The sequence below is a fragment of the Monodelphis domestica genome, chromosome 2, assembly GCF_027887165.1.
Source record: "Monodelphis domestica isolate mMonDom1 chromosome 2, mMonDom1.pri, whole genome shotgun sequence".
Classification (NCBI taxonomy): domain Eukaryota; kingdom Metazoa; phylum Chordata; class Mammalia; order Didelphimorphia; family Didelphidae; genus Monodelphis; species Monodelphis domestica.
This window is the reverse complement of record NC_077228.1, coordinates 410,088,316-410,103,860: the sequence shown is the minus strand read 5'-3', so window position 1 is coordinate 410,103,860 and position 15,545 is coordinate 410,088,316. Positions and strand designations below refer to the sequence as shown.

At 34.2% G+C, this 15,545-nt stretch overlaps 1 protein-coding gene and 1 long non-coding RNA gene across 10 annotated transcripts in view; one reads left to right on the top strand and one right to left on the bottom strand.

Moving 5' to 3' along the window:
* MYB (MYB proto-oncogene, transcription factor) overlaps positions 1-15,545 on the bottom strand; it is a 38,352-nt gene that overhangs the window by 15,687 nt on the left and 7,120 nt on the right. For 3 of the 9 annotated variants that reach the window (XM_003340390.3, XM_007484590.3, XM_007484589.3), the window contains exons 3-14: positions 14,811-14,882; positions 13,553-13,645; positions 13,076-13,296; positions 10,916-11,150; positions 9,539-9,619; positions 9,024-9,128; positions 7,400-7,654; positions 5,945-6,316; positions 4,577-4,716; positions 2,470-2,584; positions 2,262-2,387; positions 981-1,091 (exon numbers count right to left, since the gene is read on the bottom strand). In XM_003340390.3, the coding sequence (XP_003340438.1) occupies positions 981-1,091; positions 2,262-2,387; positions 2,470-2,584; positions 4,577-4,716; positions 5,945-6,316; positions 7,400-7,654; positions 9,024-9,128; positions 9,539-9,619; positions 10,916-11,150; positions 13,076-13,296; positions 13,553-13,645; positions 14,811-14,882 (1,926 nt within the window). The remainder of the gene's footprint in view (positions 1-980; positions 1,092-2,261; positions 2,388-2,469; positions 2,585-4,576; positions 4,717-5,944; positions 6,317-7,399; positions 7,655-9,023; positions 9,129-9,538; positions 9,620-10,915; positions 11,151-13,075; positions 13,297-13,552; positions 13,646-14,810; positions 14,883-15,545) is intronic. The other 6 variants (XM_001370048.3, XM_016428914.2, XM_016428913.2 and 3 more) reach the window with 6 other exon arrangements.
* Positions 6,022-8,709, top strand: LOC103103475 (uncharacterized). Its single transcript, XR_462988.3, has 3 exons — positions 6,022-6,111; positions 7,402-7,509; positions 8,127-8,709. It is a non-coding gene; the product is annotated as an uncharacterized LOC103103475 (long non-coding RNA).

Below are 15,545 nucleotides of genomic sequence, written 5' to 3'. Positions count from 1 at the left end.
GAGCTAACGTATCTATCTCTATCTCTATCTCTAATGCCCTTTTCAGTGTTAAATCCTATGACATTATGATTTATGAATATAGGAAAAAATCTCAATATGACACTTCCAGTAAGATTTCTTTAATAAAGAGTTTCTAAGCTATGGAATTGGTTCATTTATTACTTGCCACTTAATTCTTGCCATTGGTATGCTGGAGCTAGTTTTTTCTGGCTCATGAGAACTGATTGTTAAATTTTCAGAGTCTTTATACCTTCAAAATTAGCAAATGCTACGAATCAGGGCTTGACATTCTTTTGTTGTTTGTCTAGACTTAAAGATTTGATTTTTTAGAGTGATATTACATATGTGTCCTTTGGAGAGGGAAGGGAATCCTTTCCACAAATTATACTTTGGTTGAAATGAGCAGGAATAGGAATACCAAATTTAAATAACAGTAAGAACCTAATCAATCAATCAATATTTTAATTGTGTACCTATTCAGTGCAAGGCACACCAAAAGATCAAAGAGAAGAAGTAAATGTCAATGAAAATAGGAAAGCTTTAGGTAAAAAGTGGTGATCCTAATACGTATCTCTAACTATTATTTCCTGGAAGTTAATAAAAGCTGGAGAACCAAAAATACACCCACAATGAATATTAAAACAACAAAATAATAAAAAATGAAAATTCTGAATTTGAACAGGATTAGTTTCTTTTACATAAACACATCAGTCTCAGATGTAGGCCATTAGTAACAGCAGTGAAAGCCAAAAACTATCCCAAAACAGCTGTCTGAGAAGAGAGTACACAGGGCAGGGCAAGTTTGGAAATGTGGTAGATTTAGTAGGGTTCCAACTGAACTGCTGTAACTAGTCTTCAGCAAAATAAAGGGAAACTCAAAATCTTAAATAAGAAAAATTAAGATTTTTTACAAAGATTACAAAAGATACAAAAAATATACAAAGATACAAAAATTACAAAGATCAATTGCGTATACATACTGGCACATCTTCCATAGGAGATGCCTGTGTGAATAGTTGAGTGTTTAAGTTCTCCCCTTCCCAATGATTGGAACAGAAGAAATTTCCTGCTTTTGTAGTTGGAGATTCCACCTAGGAGTAAAAAGGAAGGATTCATTTTCTAAATGCTTTTTCTTGTGAAACAGAGGGAAATAAATGAATTTATGAACACATTTTCAAATTTCTCCCTCACTGATGGCAATAGCCCAGGTGTGTGTGTATATATACATATATATATATATATATATATATATATATATATATATATATATATATATATAAATAAAACCATATCTTAATTCCTCTGTTCAGAAGCATTATCTTTGCCACTCTAAAATGTTTTGGCACATGAAAGTCAGGCTTATTAGCCTTTGCCTTTCATGTGTGAATTATAGAAAGCACCACTTTTATTACCTTTTTTTTAACCTAAATCTCAATTTCCCAATTTTTTTTTGTCCTTGGCAGCTGGGAATGAATGAATAAAAACTTCTTAGGACAGAGTTGGAAGGCATGAAGAAAGGGTTAGCAGAATTAGTCTGGCTTTTCATTCTTTCTCTATGTCTGCTAAAACCCCACTGATGCCTTACTGTAGTGCAAAAACAAGCTCGAACTTTTAAAAATATACCACCTGGCTGTGTGACAGACCGTGTCTGTGGTCTAAAAGTCATAGAACAAAGGTCAGAGAAGCTTGTTAGCAGAGTTTTGGCCAATGTGGGGAGTTTTTGATCATGGAAGAATAATAAAAAAGCATCTAATAGTGCTTTAGTGTTTGCAAAATGCTTTACAAATATTATTTCATGCTATTCTCATAAAAACCCTATGAAGTAGGTGCTATTAGTATCCCCATTCTGTAAACTATAAAACTAAGACAGAGAGAAGTCATGTTGATAAGTGACTGCGGCTGAATGGAACTCGGGTCTTCCTGACTCCAGGTCCACCATTCTACCTACTGTGCCACCTAACTGGAAACTCATGAAGAGGGCTGCAATCTGCATTAGTGGAGGTAGCATTCCCACAAGAGGATCATGGATCCTGTATGTATTAAACTATACCTTCTGTTATCATGTCAGTCAAAAAATGGATGGGGATGACTGAGGAATAAAAGATGAACCTCCACAGACCATTAGCAGTTTACAAAGATCTTCACTATTCATGAGATCCAAACTGCATATCCAAATCTTCAGGCCCAAGAGACCAGTAAAAGACATTCTAGACTGCTGTGTTGCGGACTGGCTCTCCCGAAGACTTTTATTTTGTGCTCACCTCTTGCTTGATCTTCTTCAATAAAGGTGGTCCATTTTCATGAAATCCTGATACAATTCCTGGTTCATCAGATTCCTGTTTGATGACATCTTGTAGGTCTTCTACAAGATGAGACGGTGTCTGAGGCTAAAGAGAAGAATAATGTCAGAAAGCCAGTTCATTTTCTAATGGTAGGTCCACCTAACTAGAAATAACCCCCCAAACTTACTAGCATCTTCAAAGGACCATATTTTATTTCTTGTGCTGCGAGCGCATGTTTGAATGGAGTAGGCGTTCTGGGAGAGCTCTCTAGTATTGACCTTTTGATAGCTGGAGTTCTGAAACTTTAAAAAGAAAAAGATTTGTCATTATAATACCCATCTAATTTATTGATTTTTTTTCTCTTAATGAGTTTCAGCATCTCTTGAGTGAAGGTGATCACTGAGAGGCAGTGTGGTACAATGAAAAGAACAGGCTCTGGAGTAAGTTAACCTAGGTTCAAGTCTCCTCTTTGATGCATACTACCACTGTGATCTTGCAAGGCAGCTAAACTGTGAGGTGTGCTGGGCCCGGAGTCAGGAAGACCTGGGTTCAAATCCGGCCTCATACTAGCTGTGGGATGCTGAGCAAGTCACTTAACCCTGTTTGCTTCCATTTCCTCATCTGTAAAATGAGCTGGAGAAGAAAATGGCAAAACCACTCCAGCATCTTTGCCAAATGACAAATGCAGAAATGGGATTACAAAGAGTCATATATGACTGAACAAGGTACAAGGCACCTTGTGATCTTGGGCAAGCCCCTTAACCTCTCTGGGCCTCAGCTTTCTTATGTGTAAAATGAAGAGATTGGAATAAATGGACTCCGGAGTCCCTTCTAGCTCCAGATTTCATTTCTGTTATCTGACATAGTTAGAGAAGGTATTCTGGCTAAAAAGTGTTCAGGCTAATAAAGATCTATCATATATGGATTATCAATATTCAAAGAATTAGAATACCATATAATATTCTTAAAGATAAAATTATACAAAATATTTTTGCCATTATGCACATTCAGGATATTAATAGTCATTTAAAACATGTACTTTTGCAGGTATGCATTTTAGCAGTTTGAAACTTGAGATTATTTTTTTCCTTCTCTATTTTTATATAAGCAATGACTGCAGGGGGGATAATATGTAACCCAAGATTTCAAGCACAGTATATACCTTCTTAAGAGACTAAACTTTTTTTTTAAACCCTCACCTTCCATCTTAGAATCAATACTGTGTACTGGTTCCCAGGCAGAAGAGTGGTAAGAGCTAGGCAATGGGGGTTAAGTGACTTGCCCAGGGTCACACAGCTGGGAAGTGTCTGAGGCCAGAGACTAAACTTTTTTAAGGTACCCATTTATATACTATCTTTGAAAGGGTAGTGATGCTTACCCTTAAACATTTTACAAGAAATTTTCCTATTTATCCAAGCAGGATGTCTACCAGGAAACACTTTGCTAACTTTCTTTTGGTGATTAGATGTACCTGGAATCAAGCACTGCACTTTGCAATTTTCTAAAATTCAGACTAGCCCAAATCTCCTGCAGTTACTGAATTAGCAAGATTTCTTGTGTGTGAGTTGATGTTTTATCTACGTAACCATGAAAAACTCATACAAATATGAAAAGAATACTATGTATTCAAACACAGTGAAAAAAAGAGGGGGAAAGATTCTTAAAATTTGAAACACAGATGATTGGCCTCATTCTAAGTGATAAGGAATAAAAGTTTAAGATCTTTTTGTCCATAATTAGGAAAGAGAGCTTTTATTCAGAAACTGTTATGTAAAACAGGCTTTACAAACATAGGGTAATAAAATTTTAAAATGAGCATAGTCAGCCTTATCCACTTCAACTTAGTCATATAGTCATAATACCAGTTGACTTTAGACAGTGTCTATCAAAAGTCTTACACATTTTTAAGTTTTGATCACTTTGACATCCCATGTAATGCTTTAAAAAAATTTTGCATTTCTGATTCCCACAATAATCCTATAACTTAAGAACTATAAATATTGCTAACCTCATCTTACCAATGAGAAAATTGAAGCTAAATGACTTTTCTATGATCAAAGAGCTAGTATATGTCAGAAATAGGATTTAAAACAAGGGCTTTCCTGATGCCAAGAACTCTCTACCACCCTTACTCTCCTATGATTATGCACCTCTAGTATCCTGGAAAGAGAGTACTCAAGATGGAAAATACGCTTTACCTGTGGACAATATGGTTCAAGCTATTCAGGGAATATGAGCATATCCTATCAAATAGCACAAAACTGAAAAATACATTTCATTATTAAAGGACTTACATATTATTTTCCTTTTGAGGTTTAACAGTTTGGTCTCTGTGAAATGGTGTAACAGTCAACTTATGACCATTGAGTGGGGTAGAAGTTAAAGTAGGCATATCCATATCCATATTTTCATGGTTATTGGAAGTGTTTAAGAACTGTAAATATGAAAGAAAAAAAGAATCAAATATAAGTTAAAATATTGCCTTTAAAATTCAACCAAATCAAAAGAAATTCCATTTTGGCAAAGCAGATTTTATTGACTTAATAAATAGTTACAATAATAACTATAACCATATATTCTGCGATTAGAATATTCTTTCAGATGAGCACACACAAGATTCTGTGTATGTTCAACATGAATCAAATTAGGGTTTCTGGTGATAAAGCTACAAATCCCAAAGAGACTATCCAAATAAGAAGAGCTTGCCACCTTAAGGAATAACAGTCACTTTAGAAAAATTAATGTCAATTAAGCAAATTATTTTGGAACTTAAGTTTTTTTTTTCCTTTCACACTATCTAAACCTCCTTCTCTAACTTTGTACAATATATCACTATTATCAAATTGTTCAAAATGCTTGGAAGATTCTGGAATCTAATTGATTGAGTTAACTTATTTCAGAGACATTTTGCTGTAGTAAACGCTACGTTTCAAAGAAATTCAACAGATAATTATAAATTAAAGTATGCCAAATTACTCACTTATTTGGATTTTTTCCATTGTTTACATGATAGTGAGTTTCTAATATGCATTTGTTAGCCTTTCATGATATATTTTCTTGAGTTTTAAAAATCACTAGAAAAACCCCTTAAATAAACAAGGAAATTAATAGGTAAAAACTGTGTTTACATAATGTTATATAACTTATGACACAAAACAGCCATAACAAAAAAAGATTTAACTTTTTCTTCTCCTTCCTAAGGACAAAGTGGCACCTTTACTTATTCTAGCTTTTCATCACAACTTGAATATTTAAATATTATCTAAACACAGTTTACTACCCTCAGGCCCCATCAATGAATCAAATTATAAGTAGACAAAGATGCAGAAAGTGTTTTTTTTTTCTTTAAAAGGAGGGGAGTGACAGATGGAAATGTTAAAATCGGGTGCTAGAGGAAATAAAAGCAAAGGCCATGCAAATAACAATCTTCCCCTTTCAAAACCACCAAGAATAAGAGGCAATTAAAATAAAATCATCAGTTAGTTTGCAGGTAGCCTAATCTTTGCATAGTAAACTGACACAGCAGTGGCTAGATTCAAACATAAAATGAAATCAGTGAGTGCAAGAATAATTAGTCATTCGTTATGAAGGATTAGTTTCTAAATTGTTAACACTCTTGAGACTATTGGAAATTAGTAACATCTGTGTAGCATTTAATCTACCTGAGAGGGAGAGAAGGGCAGACTTTTGACAGGGGAACGCTTGGGAGTTGAAGTGCTGACGTCAGCAAATATGAAGGAGCTATAGTCTCCGGTAGCTAGCGGGCTGGCATGCCCTCTTTTTTTGCGAAGGATGACGAGTGGAATTGTGCTGTGCTTTGCAGTAGTAGGTAAGGACTTGGGCGAGTCAAGGAAACCCTGACTCAACATGCATTTGCTCAAGCTTGTGCTTGTGCTAATACATCCTTCAGGTTTATGCATACTGCCCTCTCTTTGCTGAAGTTGTATGGCCTTGTTTGAGTGATGTTGACTAGGTGAAATATCTGCTTCTTCAAAGAATTCAAAACTGCTGAGGTCACACCATGATGAAGAATCCTGAAACAATGTGGGAGGGATGGGACTATGAGATGATCTGTGTAGGGTATGTGCTATCTTGTGAAATGACATTGAAAAATAGATGCCACATACAAATCAAACAACTATCTACTCTGATGTCTGCAGTTAGCAGCCATCACAATTATTGAATTGTGCCATATTAGGTAATCCTATCATGCTCCATCCAGAGCTGGCTGCAATATTTTTTTGGCACATAGTAAGTAACTCCTAAGTATTTGTTATATGAATGAATGAATGAATGAGGGGATGAATGAAGGAAAATCCTACTGATCTACACCTCTGAGTTTCAATCCTTTGTTCTACATGATTACCAAAATGTCCTGTTGATTATGCACATGCTGAAACAAAGAAAGTAGACGCTCTAGAGAATGATGCATTTGGGCAAAATTCAGCCTTTATTTTGGCAAATGCTCAATAATTACTTGTTGAGCAAACTGGAAAGTTTAAGAAAAAGAATTAAAACTATGAACACAAGAATATCTATTTGCTAAGAACTAAATTTATACAAGTCTATCTTACTTAAACATAATGCTTTATTTCATCAAGACAGACTGGTAAACAAAGATTGATGCTTTATAGGAACAACCTCCCTAACTCTTATAAGTGAATGGATTCATGCTTCAAGATCCTTCAGCAATCTCTTGATCTGCCTGGATAAAGCTCTTGATATTTTATCCCCAAAGAAAAACAGGATCCTAAAGAAGCACACAGATGTGAAGAGAGTAACACAAAATGGGCAAATTGCTCCCACCCTCAAAACAGCAAAATTGCTTATAAACTTTAGTATGATTATTTATTCAAAATATTGGTTATTCAAGATCAACTATTTTTTTAAAAAAACCCTGATTTTACCCAAGTTGTCCAAGAAGCCATTTATACCAATGACTCTCAAAATAAAAGAAGGGATAGTATGAGACCAAAATCACTTTTAAGTATTGCAAATAACAAATGTCAGTAACGGTATAACCATTTTAAAAATGGCAATGATAGTGTAGATTTTTCAAATTCTAGGGGAAAAAAGAAACAAACAGCATTTTACCTTGACTTGTCAATTCTACTTACAGAATCTATAAACTGGAGTGTTTCTGCAAATTCTAAGAGGTTCTTAACATTATCCAGGATATTGCCTTGGTGAACAATCATGCACCTTGCTGGGGATGCACTTTCTTCAGGTAAACAGCCATGGTCCACTGGTAAAGATGGAGTAGAGTGATGTTCTCCCAAACAGGAAACAGGTGCATTGTCACCATGAGGTCTGGTATGGTCCGCAATTGTTGTACTGTGCCAGCCTGGGTAACTGGATGTATGGTTCTGTGTCTAAGGAAAGAGAAGGGGAAAAAGAAAGAAAGAATGGGGAGAAAAAAGGAAGAAGGAACTTAGCAAAGAAATTGCACAAGGTGTCAGATGCTGTTGGAGGAAAGATAAATGGAGTTGCATCATCTAAAACTTACGCCTATGAAACAGTTGTCAAGATGTTTCCTTTTATCAATGCAAGACCCTGCTTTTAAGTAGTGGTATTTTTCTCAGCTTTACAATTACTTTGTGGGCATCATTCTGTTAAAAGAGCAAGTAATAGGGGCATAGATGTCTATATTTACATATAGGTACAAAAGTATATCTCTCGTCTATAGGATATTTAAAAATCTGTATCAGCATACTATCCCAAGGACCTATTAAGATTCTGCTGTGTAATTTTTAAAAAATTACCCAATTACCCTACAAAAAGCTAAAGTATTTAAGAGTTAGAGTTGCTTTTGTTTGCATATATCTTTGCTTCTTCTATCCCTAGATAGTACTACAGCTTACACCAATGCAATGAAGAGGCTGTCAAATCAACGTGGTTAGGAAAGCAGAAGAGCAAATTAACAGAAGTTTCTGTCCAGTGGGATCATGCAACAGAAGAAATTGCAAAATATTAACTAAAGTTAAAAGTGGTCAGACTAACATCATGCATATAATAATTTGATTAAACCAAAAAAATGTATTCATAAAAGTATCTGCTGGCTATCACTTTTCTTCTTTATTTCATTTATTTTTTTTGTTTAGCTATTACAGAGGACAGACTGCTTTGCTAATTTTACTATCTAATCACTACAAAATATGTCAGAATTCAGTAATAGCCAGCACTGGTTTTATGCATGCAATTAAAAGAGCTAACATTATTCATAGAGAAATAAAAAAAATACATGTGTACTGTATATGTAATATGAATGTTGAACATGCACCAAGTCAAGTCTGAAATTATGAGGTATATAATATACAGGTAAAAGAGGGTCTGAAAAGAGAAGAAAAACAATCTAACAAATAGGCACCACATTTTCATTACAAGAAATATTGCTTTTTAAAAAAAATTCTGATTTCAATCAGTGTTATGGTAGCTAAAATAGCCTTTTATTTTACTGATCTTCTTTACTACATTCTTAATTATTTGCAATAATTCCACAGAACAAAGTGACATTAAGGATGACTATTACCAGCAATATGTGAGGTCACTATTGTATTAAGAGAGGGGCAAAATAACCCCTGTCTAATATTAGTTGCATTTTAGAATGTGCAACATCAAGTCCTTTTTAATGGAAACATAGAGCCTTGATTAGTGTCACAATTAGAAGGGAAGGAGAAAAGAAAGAAAGGCACTGGGGTAAAGCTGCTATCCCTCCAGCCAAGCACACAGTGACATTCTTACTGGTAATGCCTGCTGCCCTTTCAGTTCATTCTCAGTCGACTTTAGTAGCAACTCTAATTCCTTTATTCGTTTTTCTTTCTCAGGGTCTTCATCATTATAGTGTCTCTGAAATTGAGAGTTGAGGGAAAAGAAAAGATAAAAGTCTGATTGGAACTGATTGTAGCTAAAATGCCTGTGACTTCTTGTCATGTGGCACCACAGCCAAATTAGTCTCAAGAGATGAAACAAATACCAACTGCCCCTTTCCACTGTAAAAATCCTGGTTTTAATATCGGGAATGAAATTTAACATGCCATGTGAAATGAAATGCCCCTGCTGCAGGTGTTAACTAATAGGCTGTTTCAACATCACCTCAGAAAAGTAGACTATTTGCTTCCTGGGTCAGAACTCCCTCCCATCTTCCCCTTCTTTATATAATTCAACATGTTGGGGGGAAAGTGTTCCAGGACTAATAAACCATTTGTATATTTGGTGTTCCACTAATGCCTTTCTGAAATTATCTTTAAATTATCTACCTGAATAGCTGCAGCAGCTGGCTGAGGGACATTGACAATATTTACATGCAATGCGATGGGATATGGAATCTGACCGGAAACCTAGACCAAAAAAAGGTTTAAAAAAATAAAATAAAATAAAAAAGTAATTTATGGTGATTACATGCTTACATTACTTTCTAAGATTTAGGTAACTATACCCTGTGCAGATAAAATGCATACACAAATAAAAACCTGATCTAATTTGAAATTAGGCAATTTTTTAAAGTAATTACTTATTCAAATTCTCATAGCAAAGAAAGAAATTCAAAATGCTCATCAACCCCAATAGGAAACGCTTACTAAGCAATTTGAAAGATTACAATGGAAAATTTCCTAAAGTAAAACTGCAAAAGAGAAAAAAGAAACTATGTTTGATAGAAAGATTATAGTATCAATAAGTTGATAAATAAAATTATTCTCATTTTAATTATTAGAATGGTAGAGATCTAACTGAAAACATGAGGCTTTTCATGAGTGGTCTTCATTCAAAATAATCTTTCTGGAGGGTCTACATAAAAATGTATCTAATAAATCAAAAAGCAAAGAGATTTTTTCCAGATAATTTTCATGTGCCTTTAAAAGCTTTATTGATGAGCCTCACATAATTTTCAAGTTAAAAAAAAGTATTACTACTATATTTAAAACTGTCATCTCTTCATCTTCAGTGTTTCTTATCTACCCACTATCACTGACTTATTTCCCTAAAAATTAATGCTCATCAAAAGGAAGGGAGTTCCATGAATCCTAGAGAGAAAAAAAAACCAAAACATTGCAAAGTTTCAGACATTACTGTCCTATCATTAAAAAAGAATCTCTAAAAGCATACTTTTCTTTTCTTGGTGGAATTTCAAAAAGTCAAGTGAAAATCTCCAGAATATGTTATATTAATTCATCATTAATTTATGTTAATTCTTCATTCATTTTCTTTATTAGTACATTTTATGTTAAATAAGAAAGTTAACAGCAAGCTTAGTGTGGTGATAATTTAAACCATTAGTCTGTAGGCTTTTTTTTAGTTTTTAGTTTTAGCCATCTCCTTTCAGGATTAGCTGTGTGACCCTGGACAAGAGCCTTAGCCACTTAATTTCACATTTTAAAAATGAGAATGATAATATTATTTGTCCTACCTAATTGAAAACATTGCTATGAAAATACAATGAGATAACATACATGCAAATGCTTTTAAAAAGTAAGATGCATTGCTTGGTGGGGTAAGGAAAGAAATGAATGTTATATGAAAATAAAATGCTTCAATAAAAGTTTAAAAATAAGCGCTGCATTATACAGATAGAATGGCATTCATTAGAGGTAAAAAATTATTATGGCTCTTAAAAGCTAGTTTATTCTAATGCTTACATTTTGTGTCTCAGAGATATGATAATAGGAATAGTCGTTGCTAATTGGGGGCTGGGCAGTTGATGGGAGCTGTGCAGAAGGTGGCGTATGGGCAAAACCCATTAAATGATTGTTCTTCTGAAAACTTGTGGCTACTGTTGGCTGGGTGGCCTTGGGAGACTCCTGAAGATAACCTTCTTGTTCAACCTTTCGACGCATTGTAGAATTCCAGTGGTTCTTGATAGCATTATCAGTTCTGCACAGAAATATATGCATATTAAATTTTTATAAGCAAAAGTTTGTACTCAGAATAAAGCCAGTTGACAGGAAACTGCAGATCATTCCCTCTATTCTATTCTTATTTTTATAACAAAGTTAAGATTCACTTTACTTCCTACCACTTGAATATCCATATTTTTAAGATGTCAAAATCTACCAATTACTTTCCACCAAATTTGTATAGACATACATACATCAAATCATGGGTCATTTTATCTCAAGAAAGCAATATTTTCATCAAGTGAATTTGTGACCGTCACTGGTATTAAAAAGCATTATTTGGAAAGTTTCTGCCATACTAGAGAATTAATCATTTCAATTCTGGTTTCTGGCATTTGAAATCCTCATATATAGCAGATGCACAATAAATATTTGTGGATAGTGATTCCTGAGGCATCCTTATCCATGTCAAGTACCCAACCTCCCTGGAGATAGAACTTGTAAAATTCACATCTTTTTTAAAAAGGAAAAACACTTGTTCTTCAATTGGACAGAAATTGTAGAAGAAGATAGAATTTGTTGCCTCACTATATGATATATGGCTAATCCTTCATAATTTTTAGGCAATCATTGCTTCTGAATTTAGTAAATAGCCTGAAGCCCTCCTCTGTATTAGTTTTAATGAGGGGGTAGGAGTCATTTTGAAGGGAGAGGGAGCTCAATTGGCCCTTCATTTGTGATAATTGGGAGCGGAGCCTACTTCCATACCCTGCTTGGGTCACAGAAAACAGAAGAGTTCATCTTTCCTCTAAACCTCCCAGATCTTCTAAAGTGGCCAAGTCTACCTTTACCAGTAAGGCACTGCCACATCAGAATCATCAGAGCTGCACCATTTCTCATTAGACCAAAGAACGTTAAAAGATGAAATGGAATTTTAGAGATGATAGGACTTTTCTATGACTTTTTCCTTCTCTAAAGAACACTCCTAGTTTATGCAGCTCAGGAAATCCACAGGTACAATGATAAGAAAAAATCCTATTTCACAAGAATTAGGAGATATTCACCACCAGACTTCCCTTACTCTCTTGTCACTGTTAAGTGTCTTTGAATGCCACTGTTAAGTGTCGTTGAATAAGTCTAGTAGAGAGGCAGGGGATAAATGGAGAGTGTGCTGTAGTTGAAAGAGCAATGAAATTGGGAGTCAGAAAGCCTGGGCTGAAGTTCTGGGTGACACCAAACTAGATACTCAATCTCTCTGAGCTTCAAGTTCCCTATCTGAAAAAGGATCCTTTTTCCCTATATTCACTGGGTTGTTATGAGGGAAAATCTTTTTTTTTTGGGGGGGGAATAAATAAATAAATTGGAGCTTTGGAAGAAATCTCAATGTACTTTATACTCATCAGTCTTCCACCTTCAAAGTGATTTTAATGTGTGCTAAAAATCCTATGTTCCAAATGATAGATTTGTTATAAATTCTTTTTTGCTGGGAAAATTTGTTTCTGCTTTGTTCCTAAGGAAGAGTTAAGTTTTTGCTTTGTTTGGTTCTTTTAAATTTTACTTTGCTACTTGAATATCACTACTTATTTACTTCAAAGTAAAGCAATAATTTATAGAATGCTACTGTAGCTAAAAGAAAATACCTTGGAATATGTTAAGGTGAAAGTTCTAGGCTTGTGTTCAGAAGACCTGGGTTCAAATCTTGACTGTACCAATAACTAGTTGTGTAATCTTGGGTAAGTCACTTAATATGTCTGGGTCTCAGTTTCCTCATCTGCAAAAAGAGGATGTGGCACTAGATGACCTCTTAGGCTCCATCCACATGTAGAAGTCTATGCTTCTGTTTTATGCCATGTAACATTTGTGACTGATACTATGCAAGCCATTCTTCAATATTTAAAACAGAATGCTCCACACCCAATCCTTTTTCCTTTCTCATTTAATAAATAAATCTGATGACGTTACCGTCCCGGCAGTAGTTTTGCGATTTCTGCCCATCTGTTCCCCAGTCTCTTGTGTGCCTGGTATATTATTCTGTCTTCCTCTTCGGTCCAGGAGGTTTTCTTAACTTCTGGATTTAAATGGTTGTGCCACCTTTCCCTACATTGTTTTCCAATTCTTCCCTTCAAGTGCTTGGCAATAACAGACCAACGTTTCGGACCATATTTCTGTACAAGTTCTATCACCTTCAGATAAACATACAAAAATCACCTGATGTGTTAGTGCTATATAATGAATCAGGGTAATTATTCTGCAGTGTTGAAATATAGTCAGTGAAATTTCTATAAAACTGTTTTGGCTGACTGGAAATGTGGTTAAAGTGTCCTTTATTTCCTATTGGCATATTTTATCTCAAGTTGGAAAAGATTCATCTATAATTTAAAGCAACATTCTGCAAAGGTTCTATACAATGGTCAAAACAAAAGAAGAGAAGATACTTACTCTCTGATCTTCTTCTTTGGTCCAAGGTCCCTTGATTAGCTCAGGATTTAGTACTTTTTGCCATCGATGCTGGCACTGTACATCTGTCCGATTCTACAGAAAAGAAAATAAAGATAAACTATAATATAAATAGTAGTTTAAAGATAACTAAAGATTTAATTTTATAATCAGTTATGTATAATATTAAATGAAGAAATCAACATTTCGAGGCATGAATATATCACTGGCCTTCCCCTTCTTATTAATTATATAAAACAACAAAATAAAAAAGTATGATTAAAAGAAAGTTTAAAATTCAGATCCACAGATTCTAAATTGTTAAGAACTCTTCTGTGGTATAAGGGAAAAACCTCCTTATATTTATCAATAAGATAACTGAACATAAGTAACTAGTACTTATATCAATAGTGAAACACCTACAGTGACTAAATAAATGTTAAAGAAATCAAAAGAAATGTCTTCATGGCCAGCCATCACAATTAACTGAAATTTGTTTCTCTACTGGACCAAGAAATTTGTACTTTGCTATTAAAATTAACCATCAACTATGCAACAAATTATCAATATCATTTCACAATTCCCTCAAATTAAATAAAGAATGACATGTAGTCCCACCCTCTGCTTAAAGACCTCCACTGAGGAATGTTACTTCAAGGACATGTTTTCCTTCTATCAAGCTTAAGTGTGTCTAGATGCTATTTCTACCCATTACTCCTAGAGGTAACCTCTGGAGCCAAGGAACTTCTTTCCAAGCATAGTTTAATAAAAACCTTCCAAATGATGGAGGTTGTATTTAATTCTTGATTCCCTACCCCTAGTTGTTGATGCTCTCTACCCCTTTGTAATTACTGTATAGGCATTTTATTCACATATCTGTGTATAGGTTATATGCCCCTCTTTGAGGACAAAATCTTTTTCAATTTTGCCTCTGTATTCCAAACACGTAATTTCTTGCATGTTAGTAAGTACTTAATAAATTTTGAGTGTTTAATTTAATGATATATTTAAGTAAAATATTTCTGTCATCTTGAGGAGTATTTTGACTATATGATGACATAGTAAAATTGTTCAGAATAGTAGTTACAACAATCTAACAGTAAAACCTTGTATTGGCTATAATGTACCCAAAATGAGATGAATCAAAGTGTTTCTTACAAACTATTTACATATTATGTGTAATTAAACACAGCCTATCAAAATGTCTTGTTTTATTTACTGTTAGGGAGTTACTATTTTAAAAGAGCAATTGATTACTCACAGGAAGAAAATTGGCAATAATTTTCCAATCATCTGTTCCATTTTGTTCTACTAGTTTCTTTAGCTTCTCATCCTGAGATAATCAAAAGAAATAATGTTCATCAGGTAACTAGTTGTATAGCTGTAATCAAGTTAAAGTTAAGAAAAAAGAAACCAACAATATAGATTATTTTTAAATCTCTCAAAGACTCTTCAAATCCAACAATTTACAGAATCACCAAAAAATAAAAGATTCAGTTGTAACTTTTTTCTATGATTGTAAACAGTATCTTAAATTATAAGCATCTTGAAGGCAGGGACTGTGCTGTTTTTCATGTTTGCATTCCCTACTAGCCTAGCAGAGTGCCTACAAATACTCATTGAATTAGGAGAGAAAAAAGCAAAATATTTAATTACTCAATCTGAACTTTTTCATCTCAGAAAGGGAAGATTTTATGTTTCTTAGAGTTTATTGTGCTTTTTTTTTTTTTAATAACGCCAGGATGCAGCAACGGATTAATAGACCTGCAACTGAAATGAAGTTACCAGTATCAGAATAAGGTAACTATGTCATGGGCTTAGGTTTTCACTCCATTCTAAATCTGTACTTAACAGTGATAGTCTGTATATTTTTGTAAGTGTAATATAATAATCTGTATTGTGCTAAAACACTAGCATAATACTGACCTAAACCTTTAGTAACAACTCTAAAACACAATATGTTTCTTAGGGGTAATCAGGGGCAAATGCATAATAA